We start from the raw sequence: 18765 nt of genomic DNA on the forward strand, positions 1-18765 counted from the left end.
GGGAGATAAGACCAGGATAGCGTACGAATCACAAAATCTGCATCCCACGGTGGCTCTTCATGCCTTTTATACAGCACAGGTGATTTTCTTGCATGCAAACACAAACAAGCATGCACATAAAGTGCACCTTCTATCTCGGTCCAATTCCCCCTGCCTGGACTCCCCCCCTTCACTCCCCTACCTGCAGAAGCTGGATCTCTGTCAAGGTGATCACTTTGACCACACAGCATCGACTCATGGCTCCAGGAGTGGCAGCGTGTCCCACCGCAGGAGCTGCAAATTCTCACTGAGGAACGAGAACTGTCACAGCTCACCGAGACAGAAGAAGAGGAAGAAGAAGAAGAAGAAGAGCTGCAGCTTCTTTCCTGAGCTTTTGCAGAAATATCAGAAAGGAAGGCATGACACATCAGCTTTTTTGGGAGCCGTTTCCTGACTGTGTCTGTGTGTGTGCGTGTTCGTATTTGGTGTGTTTTTGGTCAGGGAAAGGCCTGACAGAAGCAGAAATACAGATGGCAGTTGGGGGGGGTGTTAGTGCATGAGTGTGTGTTGGGGTGTAATAAGTTGACAGACTTGTGTTCCTGCTTGTGGATCGCCACACTTTTTCCTTCCTGCAGAACATCCAGCCCAGCTCAGCACATTCTGCCAGGTTATCTTCATGACACCCACTTCCCTTAGACAGCTTTTTAACGATTAAACTACTGACAAAAAATATCATCTATGAATGTGTGCATAAATAGTGAAACATGCTGAAAAGTTATCATGTCCCTTTCACTGTCGACCAACGAAAGAGGCCAAAACAGGCCGACCAAGAATGACTCTGAGAAATCACAGACACAGCAAAACAGGGGAAGTTTAGGACATAGTCTGTGGTCCCACCCTTAATGACAAAAAACAGCTGGTTCAAATAACAAGAAGCTTTTATGGGAAAAGTTAAATCCTTTTAAATGGTACCAAGGCTAATAAAGATCCAGGATGGGTTATATTCTTGGTGTCATTTAAGCCAGTGGTTCTCAACTGGTCCGGCCTCAGGACCCACCAGTCTGTCTTACATCCGATCCCGACCCGAGTTTTGAAAAAAAATCCACAATTTATGTTTAGTTAATTAAATATGTTGCAGTTTGGAGCATGATTGGACCAAAACACCTGATAGAAAAACAAAAGGGACAAAACTGACAAATTTTATTCCCTCTTTCCCATAATTATGTGTCAATTTTTGCATATTTTCTAGAGAACTCTCATTATCATGAGAGGAGTTGCCATTTATTGCAAGAAGAGGAGAAAAATTATTTGGAGTGTTAATCAAACTTTTAAACGTACCCAATTTCACAGTAAAACTGGGTAAAATAAAATGTGTCCATGTATGTCTAATAAAGACTTCAGGACTTTTGCCACCATTTTTTTCAGACACCTACTAGCGACCAGAGGTGGGTAGTAACGCGTTACATTTACTCCGTTACATGTACTTGAGTGGTTTTTCTTGAAAAAAATCCTACTTCTGAGAGTAGTTATTGAGCAGAGTACTTTTTAGTTCTACTCCTTTACATTTGTGATTAAAAAAAACAATACTTCTACTCCATTTCATTGGGTATGCACTGGTCGCCACTTTTACTTGTCTATAATTTATTTTCATTGAGTATTTTTTTTACACTCAGCTGAGCTCTCACAGCAGCGTGAGGTAAAATCCTCAGCACCACAGCGTAAATGGAGGCGTGACCCTGACCCCTTAACTACCAGGAGTTGGAGATAATGACTGAAGATACCTGCGTCTCCTTCAGAGGAGCATGTTCATCCCAGGTCCAACATCAAGACTCTCTTTGCCTTTCAAACGACAAGGAACAACCGCCACATAATGTGTGCCTACCTAAAATGGTAGACATCTCAAGCTTCGAAAATAGCACGTCAAATCTAAGAAAGCACGCAATGGTAAGAAAGCTAAACAAGCTAACAGCTGCACTGCTAGTTAGTTAAATGTATGAGTTTAAATCTCTGTTTTAACTTGCAGACTGCACAGACACAGTAATGTCAGTGATAAATGATGTCCCGTGTCCAACCACCTCTGCAACTCTGCCACAAATGTGATTTTACACGGCATTATTTAATGTTACGTCGTAGGTGATGTGATTATCATGTGTGTGTGTGGCATATCTCTTGTATCAGTGATTATACCTAACATGGTTATAACATGGGGCTAGTGGGCTAAAGTTGTCTTTGGTTTAATAAGTTTAAGTTTGGCCAAATTTGTTGAGTGATAATCAGGATAAAACATATTAAAACATTAAAACATGTTAAAACATTTTAACATAGGAGACCTTCTTTGATATCACCTTCACAATTCTTGCATCGATTGAAGTTGTGAGTTTTTGGAGAGTTTCTGCTTGAATTTCTTTGCGAGATGTCAGAATAGCCTCCGGAAGAGGTTGGGGTACACACCATGAGTTTCTCTCCTTTTATGCCCATAGCAGCCAATGACGCAGGTATTCTTTGCAGCATGAGATGGTGCATTGTGGTTAAAGGGTTTTTAAATTTCGTAATGCAAAAGTACTCTAAAGTGTTAAATTTATCAGTAGGTGACACAGTAGCATAATGGTTTACATTTCTCAGTATGTATTGCAGGGATCTAACAAGTTACTTTCAAAAGTAACATTACCAAACACTGGATATGGAACAACACGATGTGATACAATACGACACAAAAAGATATAATAGGACCCAATATATGATTTGAAATAGGATATGATAAGATATGATACAATACTAAACGATACGAAACCATACCATACAACCATGTACAATATGATACACACAGGACAATAAGATGCAGTGGTATAAGATACGATACAATGCGATTCCATGTGACGCCATACGATATGATACAAAATAATATGTTACTGTCCAGTACTGTAAAGCATGAGACAAGGCAGTCCATTACTTTAGGACATGATGCAATATGCAGATACAATGCAATAAAAAACAATAAAGATGCTATATAAGGGCCTGTGTCCATAGCTGTCTTTTTTTACTGCTTTGTTGTTAATCCTAAACTAATGTTATCGAGCATTCTGAGCACTCAGCACCCTGGGTGTAAGAAATGCCCTCAGCATCAGCTGTTGTTGCCACCACACACAAAGCTCTCTCAGTTTTAAACTGTTCAAATTTTAAACAGCGCTGCCCTCAACAGTGTCACTTCTCCTTCACTTGACAATCAAAATCAAGACTTCTGACAGGAGTGGAAGAGAAAGTTATCTGGCCCTTATTTCTTCGTCTTTTTCAAGGGCAGTTTTCAGGTCTGCAGCTGCTACCTGTGTTCGGACAGGATTCCTTTACACTGGCTGCATGTCAGGGTGATATTCCTTGAAATACAGAAATAAGAAGCACATAGAGCTATTTTAAAATAACACTACAGATTCTACTGAGGAAAGTTTGATACATTTGTTTTAATGTAGCAACAATATGTGCTGGCGAGAAGCGCTCTGGAATTGAGTTCCAAAGAGCTGCAAGCACAAAAAAGTCGACAGTACACTTTATTATTATCACAGTAAACAAAATCTGCCATACTGCATTGCTGCACATTTACAACGGTTGCCTGTATGGCAGTGCTTATAATATAAACAACCACAACAATCAACAAGGCTTTGGGACTCTATCCAACTACGATGGGAGTCATTGTCCACAAATGAGGAAAAAAGGAATATTGGTGAACCTTTCTTTTTCAATGCAAATGTCCATCAAAGTGCTCTTTCCCAGTCAAAATAACATGTATAACAAGCCAATGAATACAATTTCATAATGCTCACGGCATCATGGCTTCATCTGGACTGTTTTTCTTTCTCTAATTGCTCGTTGACATGAGCACAGGGGAAATCCAAACTGTAGACTTTAAAATAAAGAGGCTAATTATTGCTCCTTCCTGACTGCTGGTTTACTGATCATTGCTGACTCCTGATTACTGCAGACAGTTACATTTGTTGGGAGTTTTTGGATGCACTGTAATAAACTCATCAGGATGCTGAATGCAATGAGCCAAATTGAATCACATTGATTCAGTTAAATCGAGCTGCTGCTGATTATGTTTTTAGAGAATAATTTTCAATACTGCGATGCACAGCAAGCTCTTATATCTCCTCTGCTGTTAAATCACAATTAGTTGCACACGTGTCCATGCTGGATGATTACATTAAAGAGAGAATGCCAGACTTGATACAGCAGTGGCTGAAAAAGGAGCTCTCATTAAAGCAGACACATTAATCGCTTGCTTACATGTGTTTGGATTATTTATGCTGCTGTGTCTAAGTTATTTCTGCAGCTATTTCAGGATAAACCACACATTTTCAGCTGCCTCCAATGCCGTGTCCTCATGAGAGTGGGTTTTCTCTCTGTCTTGTTGTCTTACAGCTTTACCCACGTGTATATTTGCCTGCTTCTTGTTTATTTGATGTCTGCAGTGAGCACGCAAGTCTAGCAGATTTCTAGCCAAATTCCTGGCTGGCCATTTTTGGCTCATCTCGAAGGCAACGCCACAAGTGCTCACCTTTGTTAGTCCCCCTGCACGGCATGTTTTAAACATCAGGGACTTCCTGTAAGAGTTGGCCCGCTTCTGAGACAACACTTCAAAGTGCGGCTCCCACATCTGAGGACTGTTTTATCCTGCTAGAAAAGGAATGCATAATGGACACGGCACCACTGCACTTTTAATGATTCTCATATGAATTAAATATTACAGCCATTTTAACTGGATTACACGTGAAAATATGTGCGAGTGTGTTACCTTGATAAAATATTGAATTTATGAAAATGGTCTGCCTCGACAGCGGACCAAGAAAATAATTAAAATTTATACTTAAAGTAAAGCAGAAATTAGATACAGGTACCAAATGGAGCTTTGATTATGAACAAAATTAACTTTTAATTATACCTTTCTCCATATGAAAGCAGCACCAGTAATATTATTATATGAGCTGTATTATTAAGTCTTATTTTCCTCTATTGGCACAGGGAGTGTGGCTAAAGGAGGGCATTTTTGCTTGAAGAACACAAAAGACCAAGCAGTTAATACAATCTTCCCTTACAAATACAATGGGTGCTTAAAACATGGTAGATTAAAGGTTTAAGAAAGAGAAATAGTGATGTTGATAAGCAAGCCTGCTCAAAGAATCGGCTGTGAACCCAGTGAATGGGCCTTCCTCAGCTGTGATATACTGATATCAGTGCATGTGTGTCTGATCATTCTGGTTAACAGTTACCTTAATTTAGAGCTGAAAAGTGTGTCAAGTTATTTTTGGGTTCTAATGTTGTTTTTGCACCTTTTAACCAATTTTAATAGCTTGAGTCAATTTTTACTACTTTTTAACCCCATTTCACGACTTTAGCTGCCCATTTTTGCTGCTTTTAAACCATTTTGCCACTTTTTAACAGCCTTTCACCATTTCCAGCTTTCATTTTACCCCTTTTTGCCTGTCTCAACCAATTTTGCCCCTTAATTGTATTTTGGCTTCTGTGAACCCATTTCTGCAACTTTCTACCCATATTTGCTACTCTTTAACCACTTTTTTTTTTTCTGCCAATTTTTGCCACTTTTAACCCATTCTTGCCAGTATTGGGCCTTGTTTTATATCTTTAAATAATTTTTGCCACTTTTAAGCAGATTTTCACCATTTTCCAGCCCCCTTTCTTTTTTATCCTTGTCTGCCTAACCCAACAAATTTTCACAACTTTAGGCCCCATCCTCACGGAAATGAATTCAGGTGTATATGCAAAAGTTTTACGACGGGTTGGCGTTTCATCCACACTGAAACAGCGTTTTGGGTGACTGTAAACGATACTTTTTGAAAAAGGGTCCCAGAGTGCATAAAACCATAAACGACAACTGTTTCATCTCCGTGTGGATGGCTATCTGCATCTTTCTTGAAATGATGACATCACACATAGCGTATCTCCCTTAAGGCGCCTGTGCGGGTGGGACCAAAACATTAATGGCGGACTACAGGGTTGTGTCTGTGCTGCAGAAGCTGCTGAGCTTGTTATTGCTTTTACAGCAAAATCTGATGCTCCTTTTCAGTCGTTTCAGTGGTTCCTGAAATGACTCCATCTTTACGGAGAACTTTTTCAAAACTAAACGGCAATACATCGTTTTCGTCTCCGTGTGGAGGAAACCTCAGTCCATTTTGGCTTCCATCAACCCATTTTGCTACTTTCCACCCATCTATGCCATACTGTAAGCACTTTTTACAACTTTTTTTCTGCATGTTTTTGCCACTGTTAACCTTTTCTTTTTCCAATATTTGGCGTGATTTTAAACCTTTTACCCATTTTGCTGTTTTTTAAAGCAGCCTTTTACCATTTTCCACCTTTCTTTTTACCCCTTTTTCCTTTCTCCACCCATTTTTGCCACTTCATTTTATTTTGGCTTCTGTGAACACATTTCTACAACTTTCTACCCATATTTGCTGCTCTGTAACCACTTTTTTCTGCCAATTTTTGTAACTTTTAATCCAATTTTTTCCTTATATTTGGCCTTTAACACTTTTAACCCATTTTTGCCACTTTTTAGCAGCTTTTCACCATTTTCAGCCAACTTTTTATTCTTTTCTGCCTAAAGGACAAAATTCACGAGTTGGTTTTCCGACCAATTTTTCCCATTAACCGTAGTGAGAAATTATCCAGCCATATATGCCATACTGTTAAAACTTTTTTACAACTCATTTTCTGACCATTTATGTAACTTTTTTCCAACATTTCACCTTATTTTAAAACCTTTAACACATTTCTGCCAGTTTTAGCAGCTTTTCACAATTTTCACACATTTTTCTACCCTTTTTGCCTTTCTAAACCCTCTTTTGCCAATGTACCCACATTTACCACTCTGTAACCATCTTTTTTTCTGCCGATTTTCACCACTTTTAACACACTTATTTTACTTAACCAGTTTTTGCCACTTTTTAGCAACTTTTCACTATGTTAAGCTGACTTTCTTTTGTATGCTTTTCTCTTTTTCTCAGCCCATTTTTGCCCCTTTTGGCTTCTATTACATTTTTCCCACTCTCTACCCATATTTGCTACACTGTAACCACTTTTCACAACTTTTTTTCTGCAATTTTTTTGCCTCTTATACCAATTTTTGCCAATATTTGGCCTTTTTTCACCGTAAGCCCATTTCTGCCACATTTCCCAGCCATTTTTCACCCTTTTTTTGCCTTTTTAAATCCATTTTTTCTTTTTGCCATTTTCTACCCATATTTGTAACTTTATAACCACTTTAATCTTTTTTTTTTTTGCCTTTCTTGAAATTGTTTTATTTTTCCTTGTAGTTACTTCATTCCCTTCTTCTTTATTCTCTGGTATCCTGATGATTGTTCACATTATGGCTTAGCTATGTAGTGTGACATTACTTCCCAAATGGTTTGGTGAATATGCCCATCCACATTGCTAATATTTCCACAAAAAGGTAATTCTGTTTTGAGAAAAGGGGTTTGCCATTTGAAGAACACTTTAATCTAATTCAGCATAAATCATTTAAATTCATTTTTGTTTTTTTCATAAGATGTGTTATGATTCAGGTTAGATAGAAAATATGGTTATCACGGCTTAACCTTACAATGGACCATTATTTTGCTGATCTCCATGGGTCCCTAAAAGTCCTCCCTTTATCCCCTCTTATGGCCTTGTTTGGGTGCATGCATGTTATAGAAATAATAAAGTATGCTTTGAGAAGTATTTTACCTTAATTTTGATTTTTTTCCTTAAGTTTTCCTCATCCCAAACCCTGTCGAACAACAGTTTCAGTCAACTGAAATACTTCAGAAAGCAGTGAGAGAGAGGAGGATAAAGTGCAGCCTGTTCTGATCGTCAGTGCACAGGAGATGTAATTACTCAAAATGGAATAATATAATTTTTGCTCCTAAATCAGTTAGAGCTCTTTATTTTGTGATGCAGTGAAAAGAAGCTTGTTCACAAGAACACCTGAGGGAACTCAGACCCTCTGCACATTTACAGCATGTATACATGATTCTTTACCCATGTACGTAAGCAGTAATGACATGTTGGCTCTTACGTATTTAACGTCAAATTAGCACATGGACTTGGACGTACGGTACACCACACGACTTACTAGTATCATCACTGTGGGAAAATGCTTCCACAGCCAGAAAAAAAAGGATATGGAGGGAAATTTCAAGAATATCAACAAATGTGACATCAGTTAATCTCTTATTATCTCCACAATATGGGCAAAAGTATTCAGACACCTGACAATAACACCAACAGGGACTGTAATGACATGTATTCAAATACATCTGCTTTAGTATGGGGTTACCTCCCTTTTGCAGCTCTAACAGCCTCTACTCTTCTTGGATTTTGGAGTGTTTCTGTAGGAATGTGTGCCCATTCAATCAGTAGAGCATTTATGAGGTCAGGCACTGATGTTGCACGTGAAGGCCTGGCTCGCAATCTCTGTTCCAGTTCATCCCAAAGGTGCTCTGTGGGGTTGAGGTCAGGGCTCTGTGCAGGCCAGTCAGGTTCTTTGACACCAAATGCATCAAACCACATCATCATAGTCCTTGCATTATGCACTGAGAAAAACAGTCATTTTAGAATAGAAATTGGCCTAGCCCAAACCCTGAAAAACAGCCGATCATCCAATCCACCAAACAACAGTCCATGGAAGAATATGCTGTTGGGTATTGGCACTTGGCAGAGAAGATTTGGCTACTTTTTCATGGTTGCAACCCACATAATCAGCTCTGCTGCTCATCCCCAAAAGGCATGTTCCTTACAAATGTGGCACCATATAAAAGGGGACTAAACAGGCTTTTCAACTGTATTGGAGTCATACTCAATCAATGTATTTTCACTACTTTAAAACTTTGATGAAATCAGTTAGGACAAATATTTGGAGTGTTTTCAGCTTGTTCAGTTTTACACTGTAAGCATAACCCTTTCCCTAACCTTAATGGGATATTTTGTAATTAACAGTACACACTAAACAACAGAGTGTTGGCCCATTAATGCCATCAACTGTTGGGTACTGGTATAAGCTTCACCAGGGGTGACATTGGAGGTCTGCAGTCAGACTGTCTTGGCTATTTTAGCTTTGAATGCAGTTTGTTTATTCTGCCACCTGGGGGCTCTCAATCAACAAAATAACAAAGGACGGCAAGTGAAGACTCACCGCTCAGCTTTGCCCTCCTCCACCCAGGAATCTTTTGTCACTAAAAACTGCATTCTTTAGGTATTTTAGTAACCAAAATTTTTATTTCATGGCTGAGAAAAGCTGTTAAAAGTGGCCTTCCTTAGAAATGTTGCATGCTAACTCCAACTCAGAATAATTTGCAAGTATCTTGCAGCACTGACCAGGAAAACGACTTTTAACAACTTTTCACCGTCATTATGCCTCCTCAGTGAAACAAAAACTGTGGTCTGCTGTTTTACAGATTTTCTGAATTGCCTTTTTTACTCTTTCTTTCCTTAGCACCTTCTAAATGAGAGCCCCCCAGTGGCAGAAATGACAAACTGCATTTGTTAAGGAAAAAAGCAACATACTGCTTATTCTAAGTGCAAATCTATTTCAAAAAAGTACAAATCAAGACCTGTTTTTTTGTTTTTTAAAGAAAAACATTGGAAAAGCATTGCAGCATAAAATTCTTTAGAATTATGTGAGGAGTTCTGGCATAAATTCACTAAAAGCAAACTAGCATCACCTGTAATCATGGATCAAAATGTTTGAAGTTGTCAAAAAAAATGTGTGCTTTCTAAAAGGATTAGTAGATCTTCTAAAGCCAAGATGACAAAAGCAGGGAGGAAAAAAATACTGAGAATGTGTTCTGAGATTTGACAGAATCTCAGCATGCACTGCCAGCAACTTACATAAATACAGGCGGTTATTTATTGACATGTTTGTTTTTTTTATACGCTAATCCCTACATCTCAAAAGTAGTGATAAATAAATAAAATATGTTCAACAAGGTAGCCTTTTTCAGCTGAAGCATTGTGGGTATAGAAGATCATGAACTGTAAATAGTAAGTTATAAATGTCTTTTCTGTTTAAAGTTACATCCACAAAGCTGAGCAATACCGAGCAGAGGATTGTGGGTAAACTGCTGTGTAGTAGTTATATTCCTGAAAGGGGCGCATCAACCTTGACCCTCACCGTCCACTGAGCTTGAACAGGATAGAGCGGTGCTTAGCGTTGCCATTCTGAATGATGTCAGAAGAGCTGTACTGTAGACAACTTTAATCTCTCTCTTTGGCAGACAGTGAAAAGGAGCCCCGGTGGGCCCCGGCTATAACTACGAAGATGAAGTCTTATTAAAATTATGCACATGATTGATTGCGAGACAGTCCCTGCTCTGCAAAGTAAAGGCCTTTTCAAGCCTGGGTGTCAGCCTAAAGACAAAAACGCCTCCGCATGGAGACAAAGAAATCATATAGCAGTCTTAAAAGAAGCATATGAACTTTGACTCACTGTACCTTACCTATGTCATGCATTTACAACAAAGCCCCCCTTAAAGAATGCAAGTCTAATTGCAGTCTAAATACACTAACATTTTACATCTGCTGGCTCATTCCAGGGTTGATAGCTGCTGGATCTATTCCTGCACACATATTGTGCAAAAATAGCAGAAAACAACTAAAACTATAATGTGATCCAAACTCCTTGATTTTGATCCTACTGTCCAAATAACCAACATTTTAAGCCAATGACAGCAGCAAAAAAAGGCTAATTAGCTGCACAAAAACAAGAAATAAGAAGAAATCTATCTTTGTACTTGCTGTATAACAGTGGTAGTGCTAAGAGTTGAACATTAATAAGGCAAAAAGAGTTCAGATCAGTGGCAGCTGCCATTGACCACTACCTGGAGCTGCAGCAACTCATAATTTCAATTTCGTCTAAACCACACAGCAAATAAAGAAAAACAGAGCTATGAGTTTAAACAGAACAGTTTGAGCACTTTTAGCCCTTATGCAGCATCCAGGACAGTATTTGAATCAGATAAAACAGCACAAGTCTTTGCCTGAACTTTACTTTTGTGAGTGGGGAATCTTTACCTTTGTACAGCATCTAACATGAAAGTCTACAAAAGTACAGACAGTTTTATTCCTTCTCTGATGCCCCTGTGGTAGATAAACAAAATAAAGTGCCCTCTAGGTTGTTCTTTTTGACAGAAGGTTCCCTCTTTGGTGCCCTTTAAATTGATCAAACTAGTCAAAGGGCCCTCTCAGTAGACAGAAATAAAAAAAGTGCATGTAAGGTTGCTCTGTGGGTAAACAAACTTTAAATAAAAAGGACGTTCAAGTGGAACCTGAGAGTGGACAAAATTTGATGCGCCCTATGTTGCCTAAGTGGAAAAAAAATGAGGAAGTACCTTCTAGGGTGCTACTTTTCAGCAGGCAAAATTTGACCAAGTGCACTCTAGGTGGACAAAAGTTTACAAAGTGCACTACAGGGTGCACTGTAAGTGAATAAAATTTGACAAAGTGCTTTCTAGGTGGGGCCTCTAAGTAGACAAAGTGCCATTTAGGGTGTCTTCTATATGGACAAAATATGGGCCCTCTTTTAGTAGACGAAATTTTGCAAAGTGGACAATATTTTACAAAGTGCCCTCTTTGGCACCTTCTTTATGGACAGTATTTTGCCAAAGGACACTGTCACACAATTTGACAAAGTGCCCTTAAGGATGCCCTCCAAGTAGGAAATTTGACAGTAAAAAAGTACCCCCTTTGGGGCTCTCTGAGTGGACTTATTTAGAAAAGGTGCCGACTGTGGTGCCCTCTAAGAGAACAAAAGTTGATAGTGTCCTGAAGGATGTCCTCTTAGTTGGCAAAATTTGACAAAGTGCACTCTCAGTGTGCTCTAAGTGTACAGAATTAGTCAAGTGCCCTCTTTGGTGTCCTCTATGTAATCAAAATTTTGTCTAAGGGCACTGTTTGGTGCCCTCTAAGTGAACAAAATTTGACAAAGTGCCCTCTTTGGTGCCTTATAAAAGGATAAGATTTGACCAAGAGCCCTGTAGGGCACCCTGTCAGTTAAGAAAATTTGACAAAGTGCACTCTGGGGTGCCCTGTAATTGAACAGAATTTGAAAAACTCTCCTATTTGGTGCACTATAAGAGGATAGAATTAGTCAAGTGCCCTCTTTTGTATACTGTAAGTGGACATAATTTGACGGAGTACTCGATAAGGTGCCCTCTAAGTTGGCAAAATGTGACCCCTTTGGTGCCCTCTTTGTCGACAAGATGTTGTCAAAGGGATCTGTTCGGTGCCCTATGAGTGGACAAAATGTAACAAAGTGCACTCTGGGGTACCCTGTAAGTAGACAAAATGGAAATGATTAGATAGCATTAGCTAGTCATACTGAAACTGCCAACTGATAGCAGGATCACAGTCAGCTGTCACTTCCAGGGCAGTAATCCTAGTTAAAAGGCAGTCGTATTAGGAAGATGTGTTCAACACAGAACATAGCATAAAGTGATAGTGGAGCCTCTAACGGTATCAGCTATTGGCTCTTCTCTGAGGTTAATAGACCTGATGGGAGGTGAAGCCTGGACTTGTCTAGGTTGGTGCTTTCGGCTGAACAACAATCTTTCTTTCATTTAGGTAGCGACAGTGACTGTTATCATGTCCTTTGTGTCCAGCTGCAGAAAGCCTGTCTGACTCACGGGGGGGGGGGGTTCAGTGAGTGTGAGAGTGATGTCATGTGAGAGCTATCAATTGGCCTGGAGTGAGGGTAACGTATTGCCAGTACAGAATAAATGAGGCTGAATTTGAGCCACCTCAGGTCACGTTCAGGGGATGATGGTGGTGGCACCAGTCTCTTTTAGAGTTTGATACTGGTATATTGGTCTCAAAAACAAACAAAGGTAGTGCAAGAGTATCCATGGATTTTACTGTAATTGACTCAGAAATGAGCAAAGCTGCCATCTGAATTGTCGAGCACTATTCTGTAGAGATTGATGTGCATGTCCGTGCACTCAAAAGGTCCACATTATTACTGCCTGTAGGGTGTTTTTAGAGTGATATCTACAAAGATAACTTTCATGGTCATGAGATTATTAATCATCATGCAAATCTGAGCTGAATCATGCAGACTGTAGCTGAGAACACCGTATGAATTTATGATCGAGACGGACTCAATATAAGAGATGAATTGGAGTTATATTGATCTCTCCCTCTACCTTAATGTGATTGGGTAAAATCAAATAATACATGAGCTGTTTAATGAGAACTAAGCAGAAAATCAAATTTACTTTGACCTGTGATTTAGACTACGGACAAAGAGCTGTGTGTCTGCTCTGCTCAGTCGGGAGGCCGGTGGTTTGAAGTTTTCATCTCGCACTTGTACGAGAAGCACTGGAATATAAATGGCTGTCAGACTAGTTCTGTTACTTCAGTCATTATATCATGTTATTTAACTGAAAACAGAGACTGTTTCATAGAGGAAACTCACTTTAAAATCCTTAAAAAAAAAAACCAAATATGCAGTCATGTATCTTTGTTGGTGAGAAAGCTCCAGTTTGAATTAGATCCTTTATGTAAAACTGCCCTGGTTAGGCTGTAGTATTCAAAGTCACTTTAAAAGTATGATATAACATTATTTTAAAAGAATATGAAGTATTTGTCTTTTTTATTGCTCAAGTCAGAAGATGTCAGGAGCAATAGACTTGAAGGACTTTTAAGTCTTCTACTTTTGAAATTGTTTTTAACTGTGTCTGCATTCTTTACTAATGTGAAGCCTTAATAAGATGTCGCTTTGTGTCAAAATTATTTAATGTTGCCAATTAGCAGTTGGTTTTCCTTCTGTTTTAGAAAAAGCCGGAGCGATAACCCATTTTCCTGTCACACTTTCACTGTATTAAAATCCTTCTAGTTTCAAAGTTGCTGTTAAAAGAGCCTGGGTTGCCCTCCCTCGCATGGGATTAGTATTACATAGGGATCTATGATCATTTGTAATATACATCCATATACATCCATATGAACTGAGCATGTCTGTAATTTACGGAGTAAAAAATCCAGGGCAATACAACCACGTAGAGGCCCACAGATAATCCTGTGCGAATCAGTATCTCTGCAATTAAGGGTGGTATTTATGGGGTTTTTATGCTTAGTGTGGCTTTTTCTTTGAAAGAAGCTGCAGAGGAGATTTCTATAATGTTTTGACACAGAAGGTCTATTATAGTGCAGTTAATTTCATTTTATGTTGATGAATGGTTTAATTCTGTCTGTTTTTTCATTTGAACTTTAATTTCCGAGTGTACCGCTGCTCTCTTAATACGCACAGTGTTTCTACTCTGCCTCCTACAGCTTCTCTTTACCTGTGCCTGATCTTGTCAGCCATACATTTCATACATAACACAATTTACGTGTTCAAATGTGTCACTCAACATTCTGTGATAAGGCCTCAATAGCTGATCTGCTCAAGGAGGGTTGTTTTGTGTAATGATGTGAAATTAATAAGGGGCTAAAATCAGCAGCATTGACATTATTTTTAGGATAGGCTACATGACTGAAACGTCACCTGCAAAAAGTGATTTGCACAACATTGCATTTTTGTAAAGAGTTTAGAAATAAAATTCACTGTTTTTAGTACTGCCGTCATGCAGCACCTTCATGTTTTTTCTTCATAAATGTCTGTAAATTTGAGTCTATACACATTTCTTATCCTATGCAAATGCACTGCAACAAGAACTGACATCAAGGGCTAATTCCTAAACTATCAGAGGCCCTAAGGTAATACTAATCCCGTGCGAATAGTGCTTAAACTGTTAGAAATGCTAAAGAAGCTGTTCCTGAAAATGTTCATCACAGATAATGAGAGATATTAAAACAGTAACATACAGCATATTACTACTTTAACTAATTTGTAGTCTATATTTTATTCCTTTTATCTGTTGAAGTTGTCTTTCGCAACAGTGTTAATTGCATCACCTAAAACTATGACTAAAAATGTTAGTCAACAGCCTTTTTTCCATGAGCAAGACTAGTCTAAGACTAACCAAAAATAGATCTTTGATGACTAAAACTGACTAAGAGTAAGTTTAGTTTCCATCAAGATGGCTAAAACTAGACTAAAATGTAACTTAGTTTTTGTTTGGACAATCAAAATCCATGATATTTCTCCACTGTGGGTAAATCTGTCAAAATGCAATGCATCTGTAGCTATTCTGCCACTCAGCTGTAGAAAGCAGAGACCCCAGGTTTGGCAGGTGTATAGAGCACACTACCATGATTCGGTACCAGATTCAGGCTAGAAAATAAATGCTTGGACTAAACGTTTAGACAAAAATGTGGACTTTTTATGGATTAAAACTTGACTAAAATGTTTTGGAGTTTTCGTTGACTAAAACTAGACTAAAACAATAAAAGAAAGAAATTACTTAAATGTGACTAAAACTAAGAAGCAGTTAATCTAAAGACTAAGACTAAAATGTAAAAGAGCTGTCAAAATTAACACTGTTTAGCTATATTGCATGGTATTGGTATTACCTGTGGACCTCTGATAATTTGTGAATTACCCCTGATGTTACTGTTTGTTTCTGTGCGTTATGAGAGAGTGGCAAAGAGAAAGGCACTGTTGAGAAAAAGCTTGTATTTAATCGGAACTAGTTTTCACCAAAAGGCATGTGGGAAACTCCATGGTCAAGTGGAGGAATTGTCTGATGAGATCACAATGATGCTTTTTGGCCATCAGACAAGACACCAAATGCTGCTCATCTCCACAAACAAATCATCCCCACTGTGAATCATGGCAGTGGCAGCATTGTGCTGTGGTGATGCTTCTCAGCATATGCTGTCTGCAAGAGAACTACGGCTTGGGAGAATATTTTCTAGTAAGTCAATGAGCCAATGACACAGAAATGGTTTAAATATATATTTAATAAATATATTTTAATAAATATATATTCTGGAGTGGCTGAGCCAAAGCCCAGACCTCAGTCCAAAAGAGAATTTGTGTCTGGACTTGAAAACGCCCAACGCCCCTGCAACCTGACAGAGCTTGAGCAGTTTGCGAAGACAAATAGAGTAAATTTAAATTTTAACTTTTGAATTTTGTAATACCATGATATACTACCGTTACTGCAAAGGACAAGAAAAAGACTGTGATATGATACTGTGCCCACATCGCCCAGGCCTACTTTGTACATGGGCCACAGCCTCATCACTAGACCACTGGTGCCCTTACTTTACTTCTTTTTAACGGATTCATTAAAATAAGTTAACTTTTATTTACAGTTATAACTGAACAACTATGTGTTTATGACATGTTTACTATGAAAGAACTACAAAGTAAAACTTTTATGAAGTTTTCTGGCAGCTGAACAGAGCGAGGATTACAGTATCAAATGAAATATTTCGATGCAGCTGCTCTGATCTTTGAAGCTTAACACGGCATCAAAAAAGGAGGATGCTCCTCTCCCAAAGCAACATAAAGTGCATTTACCAAGCCTAAATTTGCGAGTCACTGTTCAAAAGCTTTTGGAGGAACTCCATCGGCCCCCGCCTCCCTTAACTTGATTGTGCGAAATTAAATAATGCAATAGCTGTTTAATGAGAACTAAGCAGAAAATTCAATCAACTCTGACCTTGCCAGAAATAATAAATAATGGTTTGTTCTGCGGACAAAGAGCTGTTTGTTTGCTCCGCTCGGCTATCTTTGTGCTCAGACCGTTTGAACAGATAAGTTTGTGTGACGAGGAAGGGCATGAGAGAGAAGAAGAGGAGGAGAGAGGGGGATAAGAAGTAAAGGCCCAGGCTCTATATACTGACCTGCTTTCAGGTCTTGCTGCATAGATCGTGCCTATTTGCTTTAATCTCTCTATCAAGTAATAATATGATTATATAGTCTTGGAAATTGTACTAGAAATAGAAAAGAACAAAAATCTCTCATAATTCAAAGGGCAGTTTGTGGCCTTTAAATAACCCAATAAAAATGCACCTAATCTGCACACTGTAGAGAATATAAATATATATTTTTTTCCATTTCTTAATCTTATCACGATCAGTTTCTCAAGATTTACTTTCCATTTCTTTTATTGGATCATGCTTCTCCACTGGTTTTCCTTTTCTTGTCACTCTAATGTCCAATCTTTGGAAAATGGCATAATTAGCACTGCCTGAGTTCAATTTATTGTTCCCTATCATTCAGACACTGCCAGTTCCAATCGGGGTTAGAGTCACTACAGCACAGCATGTGCCTTCCTGATGCCCACGCCGGAACCTGGTTTTCACAAAATACTGTTCAGTCAGACTAAAAGATGCGCTTCACACATGGGATTTTACCCTAGGAATGAACTTGCAGCTTTGGCTCATCGCTACAACCATGATTTAAGACCTCAAACAGTCAAAAATAAAGTTATCTTCATCTAACTATTTAGAGATGAATGGGTATTTCTATAGAAGCCAGTTAGCAGCTTTTTTAAGAGATCCTGCTGCCTGAAACTAACAGCATGGGAAACCAGCTAAGGGAAAGAATTCATCCAAACCTACCTGGTTCTATGTGAAATTCTAACAACCCCCTAAACCCAGTAACTGGTTGTGTGACCCTGGGTCAGATCCTGGCAACAACTGCAATTTGTGGGACCACTGGTAAGACTGCGGTTGAGACGGCTGCGGTATGGCCGTGGCTTGGGGTAGAGGTCCAGCAGCTGGGCTTCACCCCGTAGACGCAAGACCGCTAGAGGGACTTCAAACACACCAATGGCGGGCAGCCCCAACTCAGGGTGGCAATCCAGCTGTCCAGTCTAAAGCCATAAGCCCAGAACCGCCAGAGTGACTCCAGACAAGACTGCTGCTATGTCGATGCTGGGGGCCGCAAAATCAGTGTGGGTGTCCCCCTGCTGGGCTTTGTGTCACCAAAGCTGTCTTTGGTGCTTGGATCTCTCCCATGGATACCATTTTTGTCCAGTGTCTTATTGTTGAATTGTGAATATGGGTCTTAATTGAGTCAAGTGAGGCCTGCAGGTCTTAGTTCTGTTCTTAGTTCTTTTGCGACCTGAATGATTTGTTGATGTGCTCTTGGAATGATCTTGGTTGGCTGGCCACTTCTGGGAAGGTTTGCAACCATTCTAAGTTTTCTCCATTTGTGGGTAATGGCTCTCACAGTGGTTTGCTGGAGTCCCATAAGTCTTGAGGATCATCAAGATGGTTTTTTGGCAAATGTGAGCGGAGCCTTCATGTTCTTTGTGGTCAGTAGTACCTTTGACCTTGAAACTCTCCCATGGGTGCCATTTTTACCCAGTCTCTTTCTTATTGTTGAATCATGAACACTGACCTTAATTGAGTCAAGTAAGGCCTACAGGTCTTTAGATGTTGTTCTGGGTTCTTTTGTGGCCTTCTGAATGAGTCGTCGATGCCCTCTTGGAATTAGTTTGGTTTTCTGGCTACTCCTTGGAAGGTTTGCAACCGTTCCAAGTTTTCTTCCTTTGTGGGTAATGGCTCTTAAAGTGGTTCGCTGGACCTCCAGAAGTCTTAAGGATCATCAAGATGTCTTTTTGGCAAATTAGAGACAAGTCTTTGTGCTCTTTATGGATAGCAGTGGTTTTGGCCTTGGAACTCTCCTATGGGTGCCATTTTTGGCCAGTCTCTTTCTTATTGTTGAATCATGAACTCTGACCTTAATTGAGTTAAGTGAGGCCTACAGGTCTTTAGATGTTGTTCTGGGTTCTTTTGTGGCCTCCTGGATGAGTTGTCAATGCGCTCTTGGAATGATCTTGGTTGGCTGGCTGCTCCTTGGACAATCATAACCATTCCAAGTGTTCTCCATTTGTGGGTAATGGC

General features: G+C 39.3%; 1 protein-coding gene across 3 annotated transcripts in view; it reads right to left on the minus strand.

The window, feature by feature from the left end:
* The window catches only part of tfec (transcription factor EC), a 101445-nt gene that overhangs the window by 20439 nt on the left and 62241 nt on the right, over positions 1 to 18765 (minus strand). Inside the window, exon 1 of one of the 3 annotated variants that reach the window (XM_041780304.1) lies at positions 182 to 354. The exons of the other annotated variants lie outside the window; for them this stretch is intronic. Within the exon in view, the coding sequence (XP_041636238.1) occupies positions 182 to 238 (57 nt within the window). The 5' untranslated portion in view covers positions 239 to 354. Of the gene's footprint in view, positions 1 to 181; positions 355 to 18765 lie in introns of those variants that run through there. 3 annotated transcript variants of the gene reach the window in all.

The sequence above is a fragment of the Cheilinus undulatus genome, linkage group 23 (assembly GCF_018320785.1).
Source record: "Cheilinus undulatus linkage group 23, ASM1832078v1, whole genome shotgun sequence".
NCBI classification, from domain to species: domain Eukaryota; kingdom Metazoa; phylum Chordata; class Actinopteri; order Labriformes; family Labridae; genus Cheilinus; species Cheilinus undulatus.